Source organism: Channa argus, chromosome 24 (genome assembly GCF_033026475.1).
Source record: "Channa argus isolate prfri chromosome 24, Channa argus male v1.0, whole genome shotgun sequence".
Lineage (NCBI taxonomy): Eukaryota > Metazoa > Chordata > Actinopteri > Anabantiformes > Channidae > Channa > Channa argus.
In genome coordinates, this window is record NC_090220.1 from 5,441,954 (window position 1) to 5,456,423 (window position 14,470).

Here is a 14,470-nt window from a genome sequence, read left to right on the forward strand (position 1 = left end):
GACTCATTAGTAATGTGAATGGGCCATGATGGAAAGCATCTTTGAACTGTCATCCTCAGGTCTCTGTACAGATGTCCTTAGGGGTTTAAGTCTGGACTCTGGCTGAGCCACAAAAGGGCAGTCTGATTTGTCCCAAAGGTTGGCTGGGGACACTTCCCCACATGGACAGGGTGGAAGTTGGTTGCAACAGGTAAAGAACAGCCCGTTGTCTTGGCGTGACTCTCTTTGTGACAACGTGATACCCTAGTGCAAGGCCATTAATCTCAACTGCTCCAGTGAAGCTGTTAAGACTTTGGCCACTTAGGACGCTGCTAAAACATTGAGGCCATTACCCTAAATACTGTATATATTTGCAACAATTGAAGAGTGTCAGGGTCTTCCAGAGGCCACTTTTTCATTTCTGCACTTGGGTATATTGGAGTTTAAGCACCCTAAATTATACTGTTTATTTTTATTTTAAGTAGGACCTATACAGAACCTCCAGCTCGCCCTTTTAACTTACTCACAGATTACTGGATTCAATTTTATTTTTATTTTACTGAAAAGGCAGCAATGAAAGAATTTTTTTCCAGTAACTTTTATCCTGATTTGCCCATTACTACCTACCTTACCTTACAGAACAATTACCTTTTTTTTTTTTTTTTACCTCTGTTCCTGGAGATTATTTTATCATGTCTGGTGCACTGTAGGGACAAGTTATATGGCAAGCTTTACATCATTTTCTTCAACAATCAAATAAAATCTAGATTGTTACAAAGATCCACATTTTGCAGTTCAATCAGTAACACTCATAATCTGAAGTACTTGGTATTATTAAAAAAAATAATAATAAAGAAAGAATCCATTAATATCAAATAGTTTTATTGGACACACAAATTCCATCATTTGAATTCAATTCGATAAATTTAGACCTCATGTATAATGGTCTAAAAGAGTGAAGTGCAGCCTTAGTCCACATTATTTCTCCTACAGATCCAGCTGGTAGTATGATTTCCAGAAGCTGTCAGGAAGATTTAACGACAGGCTTATTTTGAACCGTTTTGGGGTGTTTTGATTTTGACTACACATCTTGACAATATCTGCCTTTATTGGTTTGATAGAAGCTTAACGTTCACAGACACTGACTGGATCATTAAAGACAGGAACTGAGATAACTTTCTTAGTGATGATTTCCACACATTTTGATGATCTGCATTATTTGTGGCCTTCATATATTAATTTAAACTAACTGACCTTTAAGTTACGGGGAAAAAAAAAAATAATGTCACATTTTAACTAAGCAGGTAAGTCTGCTGGTAACAAGCTTTCTGTCACAGATGCGATCATCAGTCTCTTTAGAGTTCACTTCAGTGCTTCAGTCTTACCTCCAACTTCTCTTTACTACACATCCTGGCAAAGTGAAATTTTATTTAAATCTAGCATTAGTTACATTTGACAAAGCTCTGAAGGTCTTCCAGGAACTTTATGTACTCCTGATGTTCAATGGCGGTGCTCAGCTCCATCAGTTCATCTACAAAGGTGTTGTCGACCCCGCGGTCCGCCAGGAAGTCCATCATGTGATCATACAGGGCCTTAAAAACACGGAAGCAATAGATACATCATTAGTTGAAATTACTCCTGATAAACACAGCTATCAGTTCTCTCCTTAATGTTATGTGTCTTATATAACCACCATGGTTTACTGTGCCAAATCTTACCCAGTCCAGAGAGTCTGTGTTGAGCGTATAGCTCGTTTCCTTCCACTCTGAATCTCCCTCGGGCTGGAAACTGACCTCGCGAATGGCAAAGATGTCGCTCTCCTCTTCTCCTTCACCGTGAGCCATCTACAAATGGCAAATCAATGTTTTCCATTTAAGTTAACTAGCTGACAGGAAAATCACAGGCATGCTGCTGTTGACAATATTATACACCTGATGTTGATTTGTGTAAAAAGAATATAGCCTCTGCTTACCTCATCTTCAGGAAAATGGCAGTCGAACACCAGGGAATGTTTTGCAGACTGTTTTGTCACTTCAACAACAAAGTTGGGTGTTGATACAATTTCTGGCTGTAGGGAAAAAATGGGAATTGTATTTAGTTTTAAATCAACACATTTGTTTATTTTTTTATGTTATACATTTTACTTAAACAACCAGGTGGCAGCCATGTTTGCTGTTACTTACTTCTTCTTCTGCTGGCTTCTGCTGTCCTGGTTCTATCTCTTCCTCAAAGTTTGGAGGAATGCTGTTATTGACATTGAACGTGACAGTGATTCTGTAGAAAAAAAAAAAAGAGGAAAAAAAAATACAGTTTCATTTGTGTACCACCGTCTACAACAGTTGTATAATTGTGGAATGAGGAACTGCTCCACCAGCCTTACTTTTCTCCTGAAACAGTTTTTGTCAGTTTAGCTTCTGTGCCATTCATCTCCAGTTCCCATCCTCCAGACATTTTTGGAAGAGTTTTGCTTTTCTGGACCTTCTTTTCTTCTCCGATTTCATCAGACAGGAAATCACCAAATGCTTTGTCGCCTGATAGGAATAATAACAGGATACACGATGAGATGAAAACTCAATCTTTCTTAACCTGCAGTAAATACAGTACAAGTTTCATTATGTCTGATAATTGCTGGTTCCAGAAAGCTTCAAATGCTACATTTCTTCTCAGTCTCCAGCAGAACAAATTTGAAAACTGGGCTACATTGTCATGTGGAGTGTTTGGATTTTCCCACAGCACAGTGTAGTGCAGTTTAAAATAAAGTGCAGTGTACTTACACTGCACTTTATTTTAAATTCTCCTTTTGGCAGCATGTGAAATCAAGCTTCTTCGGTTTATCATAGGTTGAAACCACACATTAACGTAGAGTTACTGTATTTTAGACATCACAGTATTCCGGAAAATTTCATATTTAAATGTATTTTTGTTTTCTAAATACCTCAAGACACTTGCTCACCGGACACAGTGTCCAGTATTTTCACACTTTTTCGTCAATTGTTGGTCTAAATATCTGAATCAAGCATGTTTAGATTTGTAAGACTCTCCACTAGAGACCAAGCAGTTAGTCACACTCGTGTCTACAAGTATTACCACAGTAAATTTACGGCAGTAAGTGTTCGTAATACACAGACTGTGTTACACTAAAATTCGGTCTAATGAAATATTTTTTACGCACATCTAAAGAAATGCAATGTTAACATATAACATACAGGCTGGTAATTAACTGAATTAGCTTGATACCATTTTTCTTTCAAGGTGAATACTAACATTAGCTAGCTAGCGAACTGTTTATGCTCCTACCGACTTCAATTACGAAAGGTTACACACTCGGCTGTGCCTGAGGCTGGTTAAATGTTTTATGAATGAAAAACTGTTATATTTAATTGAGCTAACGCTATGCTGTAAAGTCTTGCTCTACTGTAGCTGTACACCAAAGCTTCAATACTGCCTTATACTAACGTCAGCTAGCAAGAGCTAAAGCGAACGTTACCTTCTGTGTGCAGTCCTCCACATCCACATGATACAGAGGGATTCAACACTTTTGAACTAAGCAATTTTAGCCTGTACGTCGATGAAGCTCCGTTGTTATTCAGCATCCAAAGAGACCGGGTGAAGGGCCGCGTTGTTGCCGCACTTGGAGAGCAAACCGTCGGGCAGCTAAGCGGCAGAGCTCGGGCTGTGGACGTGGTGGCTGAAGAAATGCGGACAGCGACTCCCACGGCGCGGACAACTGACTTTAGCATGACTGTACGGGAATATTAAGGCGGCTAATAACAAATGAATTAGTCTGCTACCAAATAATGAAAGTCCACCCGTCCGTTTCTGCGTCTTCTGGAAGATCAGGAAAAAACACGTGTGGAAGGACACATTGACCTAGCAGAACTTTGACCTTTCCACCGGAAGTAATACTTTAAATGTCAACCAATGTGCAACTGAATTGATGTTTTTATTTTTTTACATTTCTTTAAAACAAAGCATATTCCATAAAAAACGTAACTAAACACTAAAAGAGAAAAAATAATAGTTTTTAAAAGTATGCTATTCCTACACAAAACCACCCACGTGCCATGATTACTGCACGGCAAGTTCCAGGCAGATTTTCTGCCCTAGGTATTGACTGGAAGGTCCTTATTTCCATGTACCACTGATAACCCACAGGATCGGCGCTTCAATAACACAAAATCTCTTTCTGGATTTAGTAGATTTAGACTTCCTTAAGAAGAAGGATCAATTGCATCCCTCAAAAGAAAGGTGTTTTTCTCGGCGACGAGGAGATACCGTTGAAATACTTAGCAAAGGAGCCTTGCTAAACAAACGTGGACGTGTTTTCCGAAAAGTCAGAGCGTAACTGTGCATAATGTTATAAGAGAAAACTGCCTCCCGGTTAAAATGTGAAAGAGCTCACATTTTAAAACTAGTTTGAAAGTCAATCATGTATCAGTTGTTAATGATGTCCACAAGGATCAACTTTACAGGAAATTACGATTAAGTACATATACATACGGTATATATTATAAATATGGAAACATGGATTTTATCCTAGATAGTAGGTGTGCATTTTACAACATGACAGGTAAAGATCCAATTCAGATTTAAAATTTAAATCCCTGATTGCTCTCTTTAATATAGAGAAAGCTGCATTGAGCAATTGAAAATGCATTTTACTGGCAATCAATGTTGGCAGTACAGTAGTATTATTCTTTTTTTAGTAAAGAGTAATAACACATGTCAGCAGAGTGAGCAGAGCCTTAAGGCCTCCTTTATAGGAATATCAGCCCAGTTGACACAGGTGTGCTGCATGTCTTAAACTTAGCTCCACCCCCTAACTATATGTAAGACAAGGAAAACACACAAAAGACAGCCAAACACACATGGACAAAGTCAAAACCCAGATCTGGTCACACTCAACCCCCATAAGACAGGGTTCCTACCCAGTAGGTACTACTACTGTACCTTTAACTGCAACCAATTAACAGATCAACTGAGTACTCTGGCATTAATCAGGTACATACACTCAGGGCAATTTAACCCAGGAATTGATAGAACTTACCCAAGACAATCTTCCCACACACACACACCAACAACGCACAGCTCCTCATTCTAAAGAGTCACCTTTAGAATCCCACTTTAGCAACCCTGGCACCTGGGAGCATCTCAAGAGGATGGGAACAGACTACAAAGAACCAGGGAAAAGGTTTTACAAATATGAATGAATGATTGAAAACATTATATAGGTGCACGGGAAAGAGCATCTGCCATCTGATTAACGCCAGAGTACTCAGTTGATCTGTTAATTGGTTGCAGTTAAAGGTACAGTAGTAGTACCTACTGGGTAGGAACCCTGTCTTATGGGGGTAGAATGTGACCAGATCTGGGTTTTGACTTTGTCCATCTGCCATGATGTTATCTTTACCCTTTATATGTTTGATAATCAGGTTATCACCCTGCAAAAACAGAGCCCAATGCACAAGCTGCTGATTGGAATTCTGAAGAGAGTTCAAGAAGGTAAGTGGGTTATAGTCAGTATGTAGCCTCTGAGACCCCAATCCCAAACAATAATTTACAAAACCAATCAATCACACACAGCACTTTATTCCCTACATGATTTGATCTGTCCTAGGTAGGGTCTTTTCCAAACTGTGAGTGCAGCCAAGTTCCTGTTGGCTACTAGCAAAAAGGTGAAAAGAGGAATAGAAAATCTTCATTTTGACTTGCAACAAACATTATTTGCAAAATCTACAAAACATCTGGTTTTGGTGCCACAGGGCTACAATGGCATGTAAAAAAAGGAGGCAAGCAAGACTAGACTGGGTGGAAATAAAACTAATTCATTCATGCTATGGACTGGTCAGCAAAGTCGTAGCTGCTTAAACAGACAAGGATTGAAATTGACCACACCATGCAGGAGCAGTCCATGGTCACAAAGCTGCAGTACTGGACATCCTGTAGGGACAACTGCTCCTATGGGATGCTGCCATTGACCCTCAAAGCCTCCATGGCCACAAACACTTTGACAGACAAGTAAAGATGTGTTAAAGTGCACTCGGTTGAATGAATGTAAACAATTTTATTTATGCATCACACACCTAAAGGTCCCCAGCCGACATGGGCTTACAAGAGTCTGGTTACATTACACGTAGAGGCAAAGGTACATGAGGTGAATCCCAAGACAAAGTACTATACTGTAAAATGCATTATAAACATACTTTCAGATTTCATCCAAATCACACAAAAGACCCTTTTAATCCTCCTCTGGAACTGAATGTAAGCATCCGGTGCATAAGGCCAAAGGCAGATACCAAATTTTAGTTTAGCAAACCTCTGGACCCCAGTCAGGTTAAGAGTCACATCTTGCTCAGGATAACATGTTTACCTAATCACACAAAGTGTTCTTAGTCATGGTTAGTATTTCTTCTGTCTTTGTCCAAAACTGCTGGTGACACATTTGAATCAGCAGTTACTTAGCAAATGCTAAGTAGTTTCTTAGTGTAAATCATCACATTTTCTGTTGCTTACTAATAATATATGTCAAACTTAAAATGACTATAATTCTATCTGGTCTGAATGGTGCAGCAAAAATACAATCACAAACCTACAGGATGATTAGCCTACTATACCAAAGCCAAACTAGAAAATTCCCATTTGCTCTCCACATAGACTCGTGCTCTGGATTTGTTATTAAAAATACCAACCACTGTTATGCAAGTAAATAAATCATTTTACACATACTAAGCTCAAGGAAGGCATGCATTGAATCCAATGAGCCTTATAATTGTGCATGCAAATCTTAAATGCTCCACTTTCCCTTTTGTGGCTTAAACAATCTTATAAACCAAATGATGTGAAAAAGATTTAACCACCAAACATAGAAAGTCTTAACACAGTCTGATGATTCTCTACACCAACATCATATGCATTTGATGTTTAATATTTAGTAATTAGAAACAGAAGTATACATCATACAATCCTGAGTCCTGGTGTTAAAAAAATAAAATAAAGAGGAGCATCCACCCTATTCCTCAACATGGTGCGATTTACATTCTACAAAGTATGAAAGACCTGAGGGATCAGATCACTGACTATAATCTTCATGCATAGCATAGACCTGTGTTTAGTCTGTGTAGAGGCTGAGCAAGGATCTGTGCAACATACATCAGCAAAGAGTAGAACCTGGAGAAAAAGGCATGCTACTTCTCCTAACGTGCATTTATTTGGGAGTGTGGCGATGGATGTATAAAAAAAAAAAAGGCATACACCAACAAGACAAGTGGTGCTTGTAGATCCATTGATATGTCAGTGTGACATGCTGAAAATAACCTTGGTATTTTTCAAGTTTGTTTGTTGTTAGATAACATACAGATTAAGACAAACTCTACTGTTATTGCATATACAAAATACTTTAAGACACACTGTATAATGACAAAACTCTTAAGTCTTAAGATTGAACCTCTTAGCATGTGAAAAGCAAACATTTTTTAGACAGACATCAGATGGTGATCAATATTTTTTAGAATTAACACAGACTAACAAACCAGTTTATAATAGCTTTCTGAAAATACTTGATGGGAAAGTATTTAAGTATTTAATAAAACAATATATTGTGAAATTAACACATAGAGAGTAGCATTTCAACTTTAGTCTGGTTTGATTTTGAATAAAGAATGATGAAATAAATCGTGTCATTGTTAAGCAGGAACTGTGCTCCAGTGAGGTCGCCTGTGTTGCTAAAATGCATGCAAATGTTGAAAATTTCCAACATTTGGTTAAATTGCAAGATGGAACACTTTGATAGAGAAGAGACATTGTTTATAAAATCTGAATTACAGTCTGGAGGAGGTTGAAGCTGTGTGGCCTCAGGATGCAGACTTGCGCTGCAGTGGCACATGTCAGCTTGTCAACTGAGAGGTAGTGATATTCAGAGAAGATTTATTTATCCAAATTCAGTTCTTTGAGAATATAGTTTTCCAGTCTTCCTGTCACTGATGAGATTTACAGTTGTGTTTCTCGGTTGGTTAGCTCTTGGAAGAGTGAAGTTTATTGCCGAAGTACTCTGGTGCTGCATCCAGCAGCCAGTCAGCATCAACCAAACAGAGGTCTCTCATGTAGCAGCGAGACGTGTGGAGCAGCTCATTGAACACCACATATGCTGGCTTGGCTTGGAAAAGGACAGAAGAGGGGTGGATGGCCACAGGCTGGTGGGTGTCCAGAGCCAAGTAGCTGCCATCAAGCTGCAGCTCTGCAGCATTTATAAACAACCCATGGGCAAGGCAACGGCGGACATTCCCCGTGTCAGCCCCACATGATTCCAGCTTCAAATTCAGCTGGGGAAACAACACATATTCAGTTATGAATATGGAAAATGGTTTTAATTCAATCCTTAGTACACACTAATAAAATGTGAGTGTACTATGCCGAATATGTCTAGTTTTTCACAAAATACATAGTGCTGCCCCTCAAGAGTACAGATTTGGTTAAACAGCACCCAAGTCTGGTGACAGAGGTTTAACACAACATTAGCTGCACAGCTTCTGTTACCAACGGTGGTTAATGGGTTAACACAGAGGTCCACGAATTAGCATTAAACCCTGTTGGACTCATAATGAACAGTTTTTAAAAGATTAATTGCATTAATATTGACATAGCAGAATCAGAGATCAACCTTTTGGAAGTACTGCAGTGGCAGTACTCCCAGAAAAAAAAACTCTGACTTGCAAAACTCAGTTCCCCTTACAGAAAGTATTAGGGCCATTTCTGATGGTTGATTCAAGATTCAAGATTCAAAGTGTTTATTGTCATATGCACAGACAGAAAGCATGTTTCCCTGCACAATGAAATTCTTACTTTGCCTTCCACTGTAAATGTCATACACTAAGTAAAATGAGAATAGGACTTTCAACTCCTAGTTGTTCAGATTTCTTAAAATCCATCACACAAACAACCCAGTCTTCCCCCTTGTCTTCATGTAGGCTGATTCGGGAGTTTCTAACATAAAATTTACATTATTCTCTTCTGATCTAGTAACTTACTTTGCGCAATGTGTTTAATCAAGAAATAATCAGAAAAGTGAGAGTGTGGCGATCATCTCCTACTTTTTGTTTAAAATTAATTTATGCTGGGCGATGAACTCATTGCCTTTCAGCTGGGATCAAAGTGCTACCAATTGGTTCTCGCCTGGCTGTCCCTGACATCCATAAATAAGATCTACATAAGGTTCAGATTTCTTCAGCTTTTCATGTCGTGTTAAGAGGGTCCTTTTGTGTGCGCTTTACAAAATAAGGTGTACTGAGCGACTGCGCTAAACTTCATTGACAATGAATGGTAACTTTAGCCAGTCAAAAGAACTGTTGCAGCTAGTGTGAATGCACTGTCAGCATTGATTTGGGCAGGGGCGGGTTTGTCCCCGGTGTCATATCATAGTGGAAGCGGCTTTAACAGCGCTTGTGCTCCAGGTGGGTGGAGGCACCTTATTCCACAGCAAAACTAAGCATTTTAAGATGCTGACCCTGAACTACAATATTCTAAACTCTGTGGCTGGGACCTCTCCCCTGTGCTTCCTAACCAGGGTCTGGAGGCTGAAACAGATTGTTGATGCTATGATCATGTGAAATGGATTTCATGAGATAAAGTCCAGCTGTAAAAAGAACGTTCCCTTTCACACGATACAGACAGGGATCACAGGGATTTACATGTGTACCTTAAGGCAGATTTCTTTGAGTTGCCCCTGGACCTCCTTCACCAGACCCATGTTCCTGCTATTGACGAAGTTCTCCCGACACCACTCCTTTAACAGTAGACATAAGATATCTCAGCAACATCATCTCAATTCTGAAGATTGCTTCACCACATACCTGTTCTACTCATCCAGCTGCACTCACCTTATTACCGCTGACTCTTTTAAATGCTCGGTAAATATTGAGTAGGGTCATGTGGTCTCCTTCACTAGAGGTGAACTTCTTGCGTGCTGCAAGCACCTCATCGCGGCGGGCTGGAGGGTTATAAAGTACGCTGTCCACTGACAGCAGAGACACGATGCTCAAAATCTCCTCAGAACAGGAGTAGCCAGGAGACAACAGGATGGTCTGTGAGAAGGTGCAACCAAGGCAGAAAGTGTCACTTTGTCTTCTTACAGAAGCCCTGTATTTACAATACCTTTCACAGTATCTGTCTGTGTTCAGTGCATTTTACCTTGGCATATCTAGGCTCTAACGGGAAGCTTGCCATCTTCTTTCCCAGAGCAGTGAGGAAAACCTGGCTCTCCCTTCTCTCCACAGCTCCCAGCAGTTCTAAATGCTCCACAGCAGCACAAACAGCCTCTGGGATAAACATAACAGGTTACTACTTCCTGCAAACCCTCCTGGTTGTCCTGAGGTGCAAAGGGACTTATGATCAGTAGCAACTTACCTGGAGAAGGCTTGGACATGAAATCAAAATTCATCACATCTGGAATCCCCAGAGCCAAGAGCTGCAGCATCACACTGGCTAAGTTACACCTGCAGCATGCGCAAACACACACACACACGCGCAGGAATGGGCCATTTAATCACAGTGACCTAAATAAATCCACATGTAGGAAAATGCAGCAAATGTTACTACAGTGTATGAAGAAAACACAGCATCGTACCTCTGGATCTCAGGCACTGTCATGGGGATGAGGTTTTCAAATTCCTGCTCCGTGTAGAGACGGTAGCAGGAGCCAGAATCCTCCCTGCCAGCCCGACCTGCTCGTTGCCATGCCTGGGCTTTAGAAACTCGCTGTACTGCCAGCACCTCCAGACCGCTGTCTGAGAGTCACAACAACAAGAGAGCCAAAGGACTCAAGGAATTAAGAAAATTATAATACTAAAAAAACAAACAAACAAACAAAAAAAAAAGAAGTAATATCCCTATATAAACGAAGTACTAAAACAACCCTAGTATTGATATATTTGAGACTGAATGAAGTGAGGGGATGGAAACATGCATTTCTAATCATCAACATCATTCTAGACTAATGGATTCTTTACAAATTTAGCAAAAAAGTTATCTGGTAAAGATTTCTGTATTTTGACTACTAAAAACGTATGGCTACTTTAATTTTTTATATTTTATAATGGATTGTATAATACTTATCTTAAAGGTAACTTTTTTCTATTGCCATCAGATAAATGTAGTGGATATGAGTGTGAGTGCAAAGATGGTATCATCTCACCAGGATTGAAACGTTTGGCCTTCACCATTCCTGTGTCTATGACATATTTGATCCCAGAGATTGTAACTGATGTCTCAGCAATGTTGGTTGAGAGAATAACCTTCCTACAACCCTGGGGAAAAAACAAAACAACAACAACATATTACGCATGAGGTACACAGTAATACTTTGACAATGTAACATAGGTGTTTTTATTGTGTAGCACCTCTGCCTTCAGTAAAGCTCAAACACCACCAAAGTATCATGAACAGATATCTTGTTGAGAACAGCCCTGGACAGATTTCAGACTTTCTGTAACTATTGTTCTAATAAACATGTGCTTTCATCTACACTGCTCTGTGGAACGGCTGCTGAAAATCATTGCTGCCTTTACCTTAGGAGCTGGGTGAAAGACCCTGAGCTGCTGCGCTTGGGGCAGCGAAGCGTACAATGGGATAACTACCATGGGACCACAGCCTTCAGGCAGATGCTTGGCAATGTCCCGACAAGTCTTCGCCAGAGCCTCAATTTCCTCCTGGCCTGTCATGAAGACTAAGATGTCATGGGACAGAGGTGCCTCCTGCATGCAAACAACAAGCCCATGTTTTGTGCCAGTGTCAAAATGAATCATCACATTAGGTAAACATGCGCTCAGGTGAATGTTTACTCACGAGTGTGTACTCTGGAGAATATTATAAGGAGAGAGTTTCGCTTGGTTTGTGCATTGATTTAAACTACAAAACACAACTGAGTACATACACAGCTTGAGTGTCAAAGTAAAAAAAAAATCATATTTTCCTTCAATACTATAATAATAAATTAATTACTAATACAGTGAATTAAATAACACAAGTCTCTCTACATTTGAGGGCAAAGAACACTACCTGATGGATCTGGAAAACAGAGACAAGTGCAGCCTGCAGGTAATCTGACTGGGGCTGTTTGGTGTAGTAGATCTGAATAGGATGTTGCCTCCCCTCCAGGTACAGTACAGGTGACTTGTTGAAGTACTCTGAGAACAAATCCACATCCATAGTGGCCGACATCACTATAACCTGTCCAGGGTTAGAAAAATAAAACAGACATGCTTAACTAGATCAGTAAAGCAGAACCTGACGTTGTAGAAATTAACTTTGAGCAACCACTGTATTTAGGGATTTTCTATGAAATGTGTTGTTGAAGACTCCTACCTTCAGAGGAATCTTATTAAGTTCTCTACGCCTGCGCTGTGCAGTCTTAACCACGCCAAACAGCACATCAGTGTGCACAGTGCGCTCATGGGCTTCGTCCAGGATGACCACAGTGTAGCGCAGCAGTAAGGGGTCTCCAATGGCCTCGCGCAGAAGCATGCCATCTGTCATGAACTTCAGCTTGGTCTCAGAAGAGGTGACATCCTCAAAACGCACTGTGTAACCAACCTGACAAAACGTTTTATGATTTACTTATAGAATTCATATATTTCTTACAGGACTGCTGACAGGAAAAAGAAATCAATACATAAATGCTCGTGGCACTACAGAAAAAAAAAATAACACTTATAACATACCTCCAATGAGAATAGTAATTAATATGCAGTTGAATAGGTCTACCTTTCTATTGTCCATACCAACTTTCCAAGCTGAGTCCTCTTCTCCTCTGCCACCCTTCCTGCCAGTGAGATTGCAGCAACTCTGCGGGGCTGAGTGATGGCAACGATGCCCTGTCGTCCAATGCCGGCTTCATATAGATACTGAGGGATCTGAGTGGTCTTCCCAGAGCCTGTCTCACCTGATGTAGTTAGGAAGAATAAGTATAATCAGTACTACACTACCAGTTGAAAGAGCTTTACTATGGAGAAATCTTGATGCATTTCAAATCATGAATATAAAATGAAGTGCACAATTTCAGAGCTAACATCCTGTTTCATAGGGGACTAGGACTGTGCCTTTAACTTGAGTCTCACACAGAAGCTAACGTAGCAGTGTTGGCTAACTGTAGTTACCTATCACAATTGCATTGTGAAGCTGTCTCAGTTGGGTCAGCAGCTGTGGTTTCGCCTGGTAAATCGGAAGCTGTTTCCTCTGGACGTCTATCGGAATAGTTGCATTTCCCTTTCTAGGCAGCAGCATTCCAGGTTTATTCTTTTCGAGACGAAAAAAAACTGACCCCGGCTTGAACTTTTTAGCCGGAGGAGGGTCGGGGTCGAAGGGCATCGTCTATAAAAAGTGATCCTGATAACAAAGTCTTTGCACCTTTTTGCCTAAATTCGTTTATTATGGAAAAGAAACAAAAAAGATGTTAAAGCTCACTGACAAGAGTCACCCCGGATGTTTGCCACCCTTCACGTGGTAAATACCGGCGCATATTGTTGACGTCATTCTGATTGTGTAAAGTGGGACCAGAGTGAGGACTGCAGGCATATGGAGTTTAAGGTACATGTGAGTACTACTGAGGGAGAACAAAATTTGAGCATTTTTACACACTTTTAAGAAACCTAAATTACATTTATTAACAGTCTGCAGTGACCACATCCAAGAACTTCCCATTAGTTAGGTTTTCAGCAGCTTAATCCGTCTCTGTGCCATGAAAAATTTAGATCACAATGACCAACATTGATTCAGTTATTCCAGGTTACACTGCCTAACCTTGCTTTAATGTTTTTACATCTCTTTCCTCATTTAACTAATGACTAAATGAATGTAATGCATACACATTCATGAAGCAGCCACCTGGGGGCAACATGGGACTTTATCCCACAGTGAGACAGATTGAGTGCAGTTTATTAGGATTCTGGATAAGCCTTTGATGCTGGATTTAGCCTTCAGTACTACTACGCATAATAATGAACCCTAATCTACGACATACATTTGCAAAAATGACATATCACATAACCACTGTGATCCCACTAAAATTCATTATGTAAAATCACCAACACATGGGGGGAAAAAAATCTTTAATACTCCATGTTTCCCCTGATCAGTTTGTGAACATTTCTGATTTTAAGCAACAACATATACTGCCTAAAGCCAAGGTTTGAGTGGAACTGTCAAAAAGCATAAACACATTTAATGATGCATGATTTCTAAAGACTTGCAATCATTCTGAAAAAAAAAAAAAATACAAGGCTGCAGTACTCAAACTTGAGGAAACAGTTAAACAATTTTCTCTTGGGAGATGGACAAGTAATTTAGTAATACATGGGAAATTGTGCAATTGATTCTTTGTAACTTGCAGCAAACTGTTTCAAGGGACTTGTGATTCATGAGTGAGATGCGATCAACATATGTTGGCTTAGTCCCAACAGGTGAAGCAAGTCCTAACTTGCCTGGGGCTGAACAAAGACAGTAT

At 40.0% G+C, this 14,470-nt stretch overlaps 2 protein-coding genes across 3 annotated transcripts; both read right to left on the reverse strand.

Annotated features, from left to right (window-relative positions):
- Window positions 1-844: 844 nt before the first annotated feature.
- On the reverse strand, window positions 845-3,866 carry c1qbp (complement component 1, q subcomponent binding protein). The gene is made up of 6 exons (XM_067494732.1): window positions 3,467-3,866; window positions 2,360-2,510; window positions 2,163-2,253; window positions 1,952-2,047; window positions 1,698-1,823; window positions 845-1,571 (listed from the first exon to the last, which is right to left on the reverse strand). The coding sequence occupies exons 1-6, from the start codon at window positions 3,717-3,719 to the stop codon at window positions 1,422-1,424; spliced, it is 867 nt and encodes a 288-aa protein (XP_067350833.1). The 5' UTR covers window positions 3,720-3,866; the 3' UTR covers window positions 845-1,421.
- Window positions 3,867-6,028: 2,162 nt separating this feature from the next.
- On the reverse strand, window positions 6,029-13,491 carry dhx33 (DEAH (Asp-Glu-Ala-His) box polypeptide 33). 2 transcript variants are annotated; one of them, XM_067493960.1, is made up of 12 exons: window positions 13,125-13,491; window positions 12,750-12,910; window positions 12,334-12,561; window positions 12,028-12,198; window positions 11,538-11,723; window positions 11,165-11,276; window positions 10,598-10,757; window positions 10,378-10,466; window positions 10,162-10,289; window positions 9,852-10,055; window positions 9,671-9,757; window positions 6,029-8,297 (listed from the first exon to the last, which is right to left on the reverse strand). In XM_067493960.1, exons 1-12 carry the CDS (start codon window positions 13,333-13,335, stop codon window positions 7,989-7,991), a joined length of 2,046 nt encoding a protein of 681 aa, XP_067350061.1. In that variant the 5' UTR covers window positions 13,336-13,491; the 3' UTR covers window positions 6,029-7,988. The 2 variants fall into 2 exon arrangements, with proteins under 2 accessions (XP_067350061.1, XP_067350062.1); XM_067493961.1 differs by lacking the exon at window positions 13,125-13,491 and having other exon boundaries at window positions 12,733-12,881.
- Window positions 13,492-14,470: the final 979 nt, after the last annotated feature.

Excerpts from the sequence above, each read along its gene's own strand:
- dhx33 (XM_067493960.1), bottom strand. The coding sequence starts at position 13,335 with ATGCCCTTCGACCCCGACCCTCCTCCGGCTAAAAAGTTCAAGCCGGGG. Across the intron at positions 12,562-12,749 it reads GGACTCAGCTTGGAAAGTTG|GTTGGTTACACAGTGCGTTT; the intron begins GTATGGACAATA and ends ACGTTTTGTCAG. Across the intron at positions 10,056-10,161 it reads TAGAGCCTAGATATGCCAAG|ACCATCCTGTTGTCTCCTGG; the intron begins GTAAAATGCACT and ends ACCTTCTCACAG.
- c1qbp (XM_067494732.1), bottom strand. The coding sequence starts at position 3,719 with ATGCTAAAGTCAGTTGTCCGCGCCGTGGGAGTCGCTGTCCGCATTTCT. Across the intron at positions 1,824-1,951 it reads GCCATTTTCCTGAAGATGAG|ATGGCTCACGGTGAAGGAGA; the intron begins GTAAGCAGAGGC and ends TGCCATTTGTAG. Across the intron at positions 1,572-1,697 it reads ACACAGACTCTCTGGACTGG|GCCCTGTATGATCACATGAT; the intron begins GTAAGATTTGGC and ends CGTGTTTTTAAG.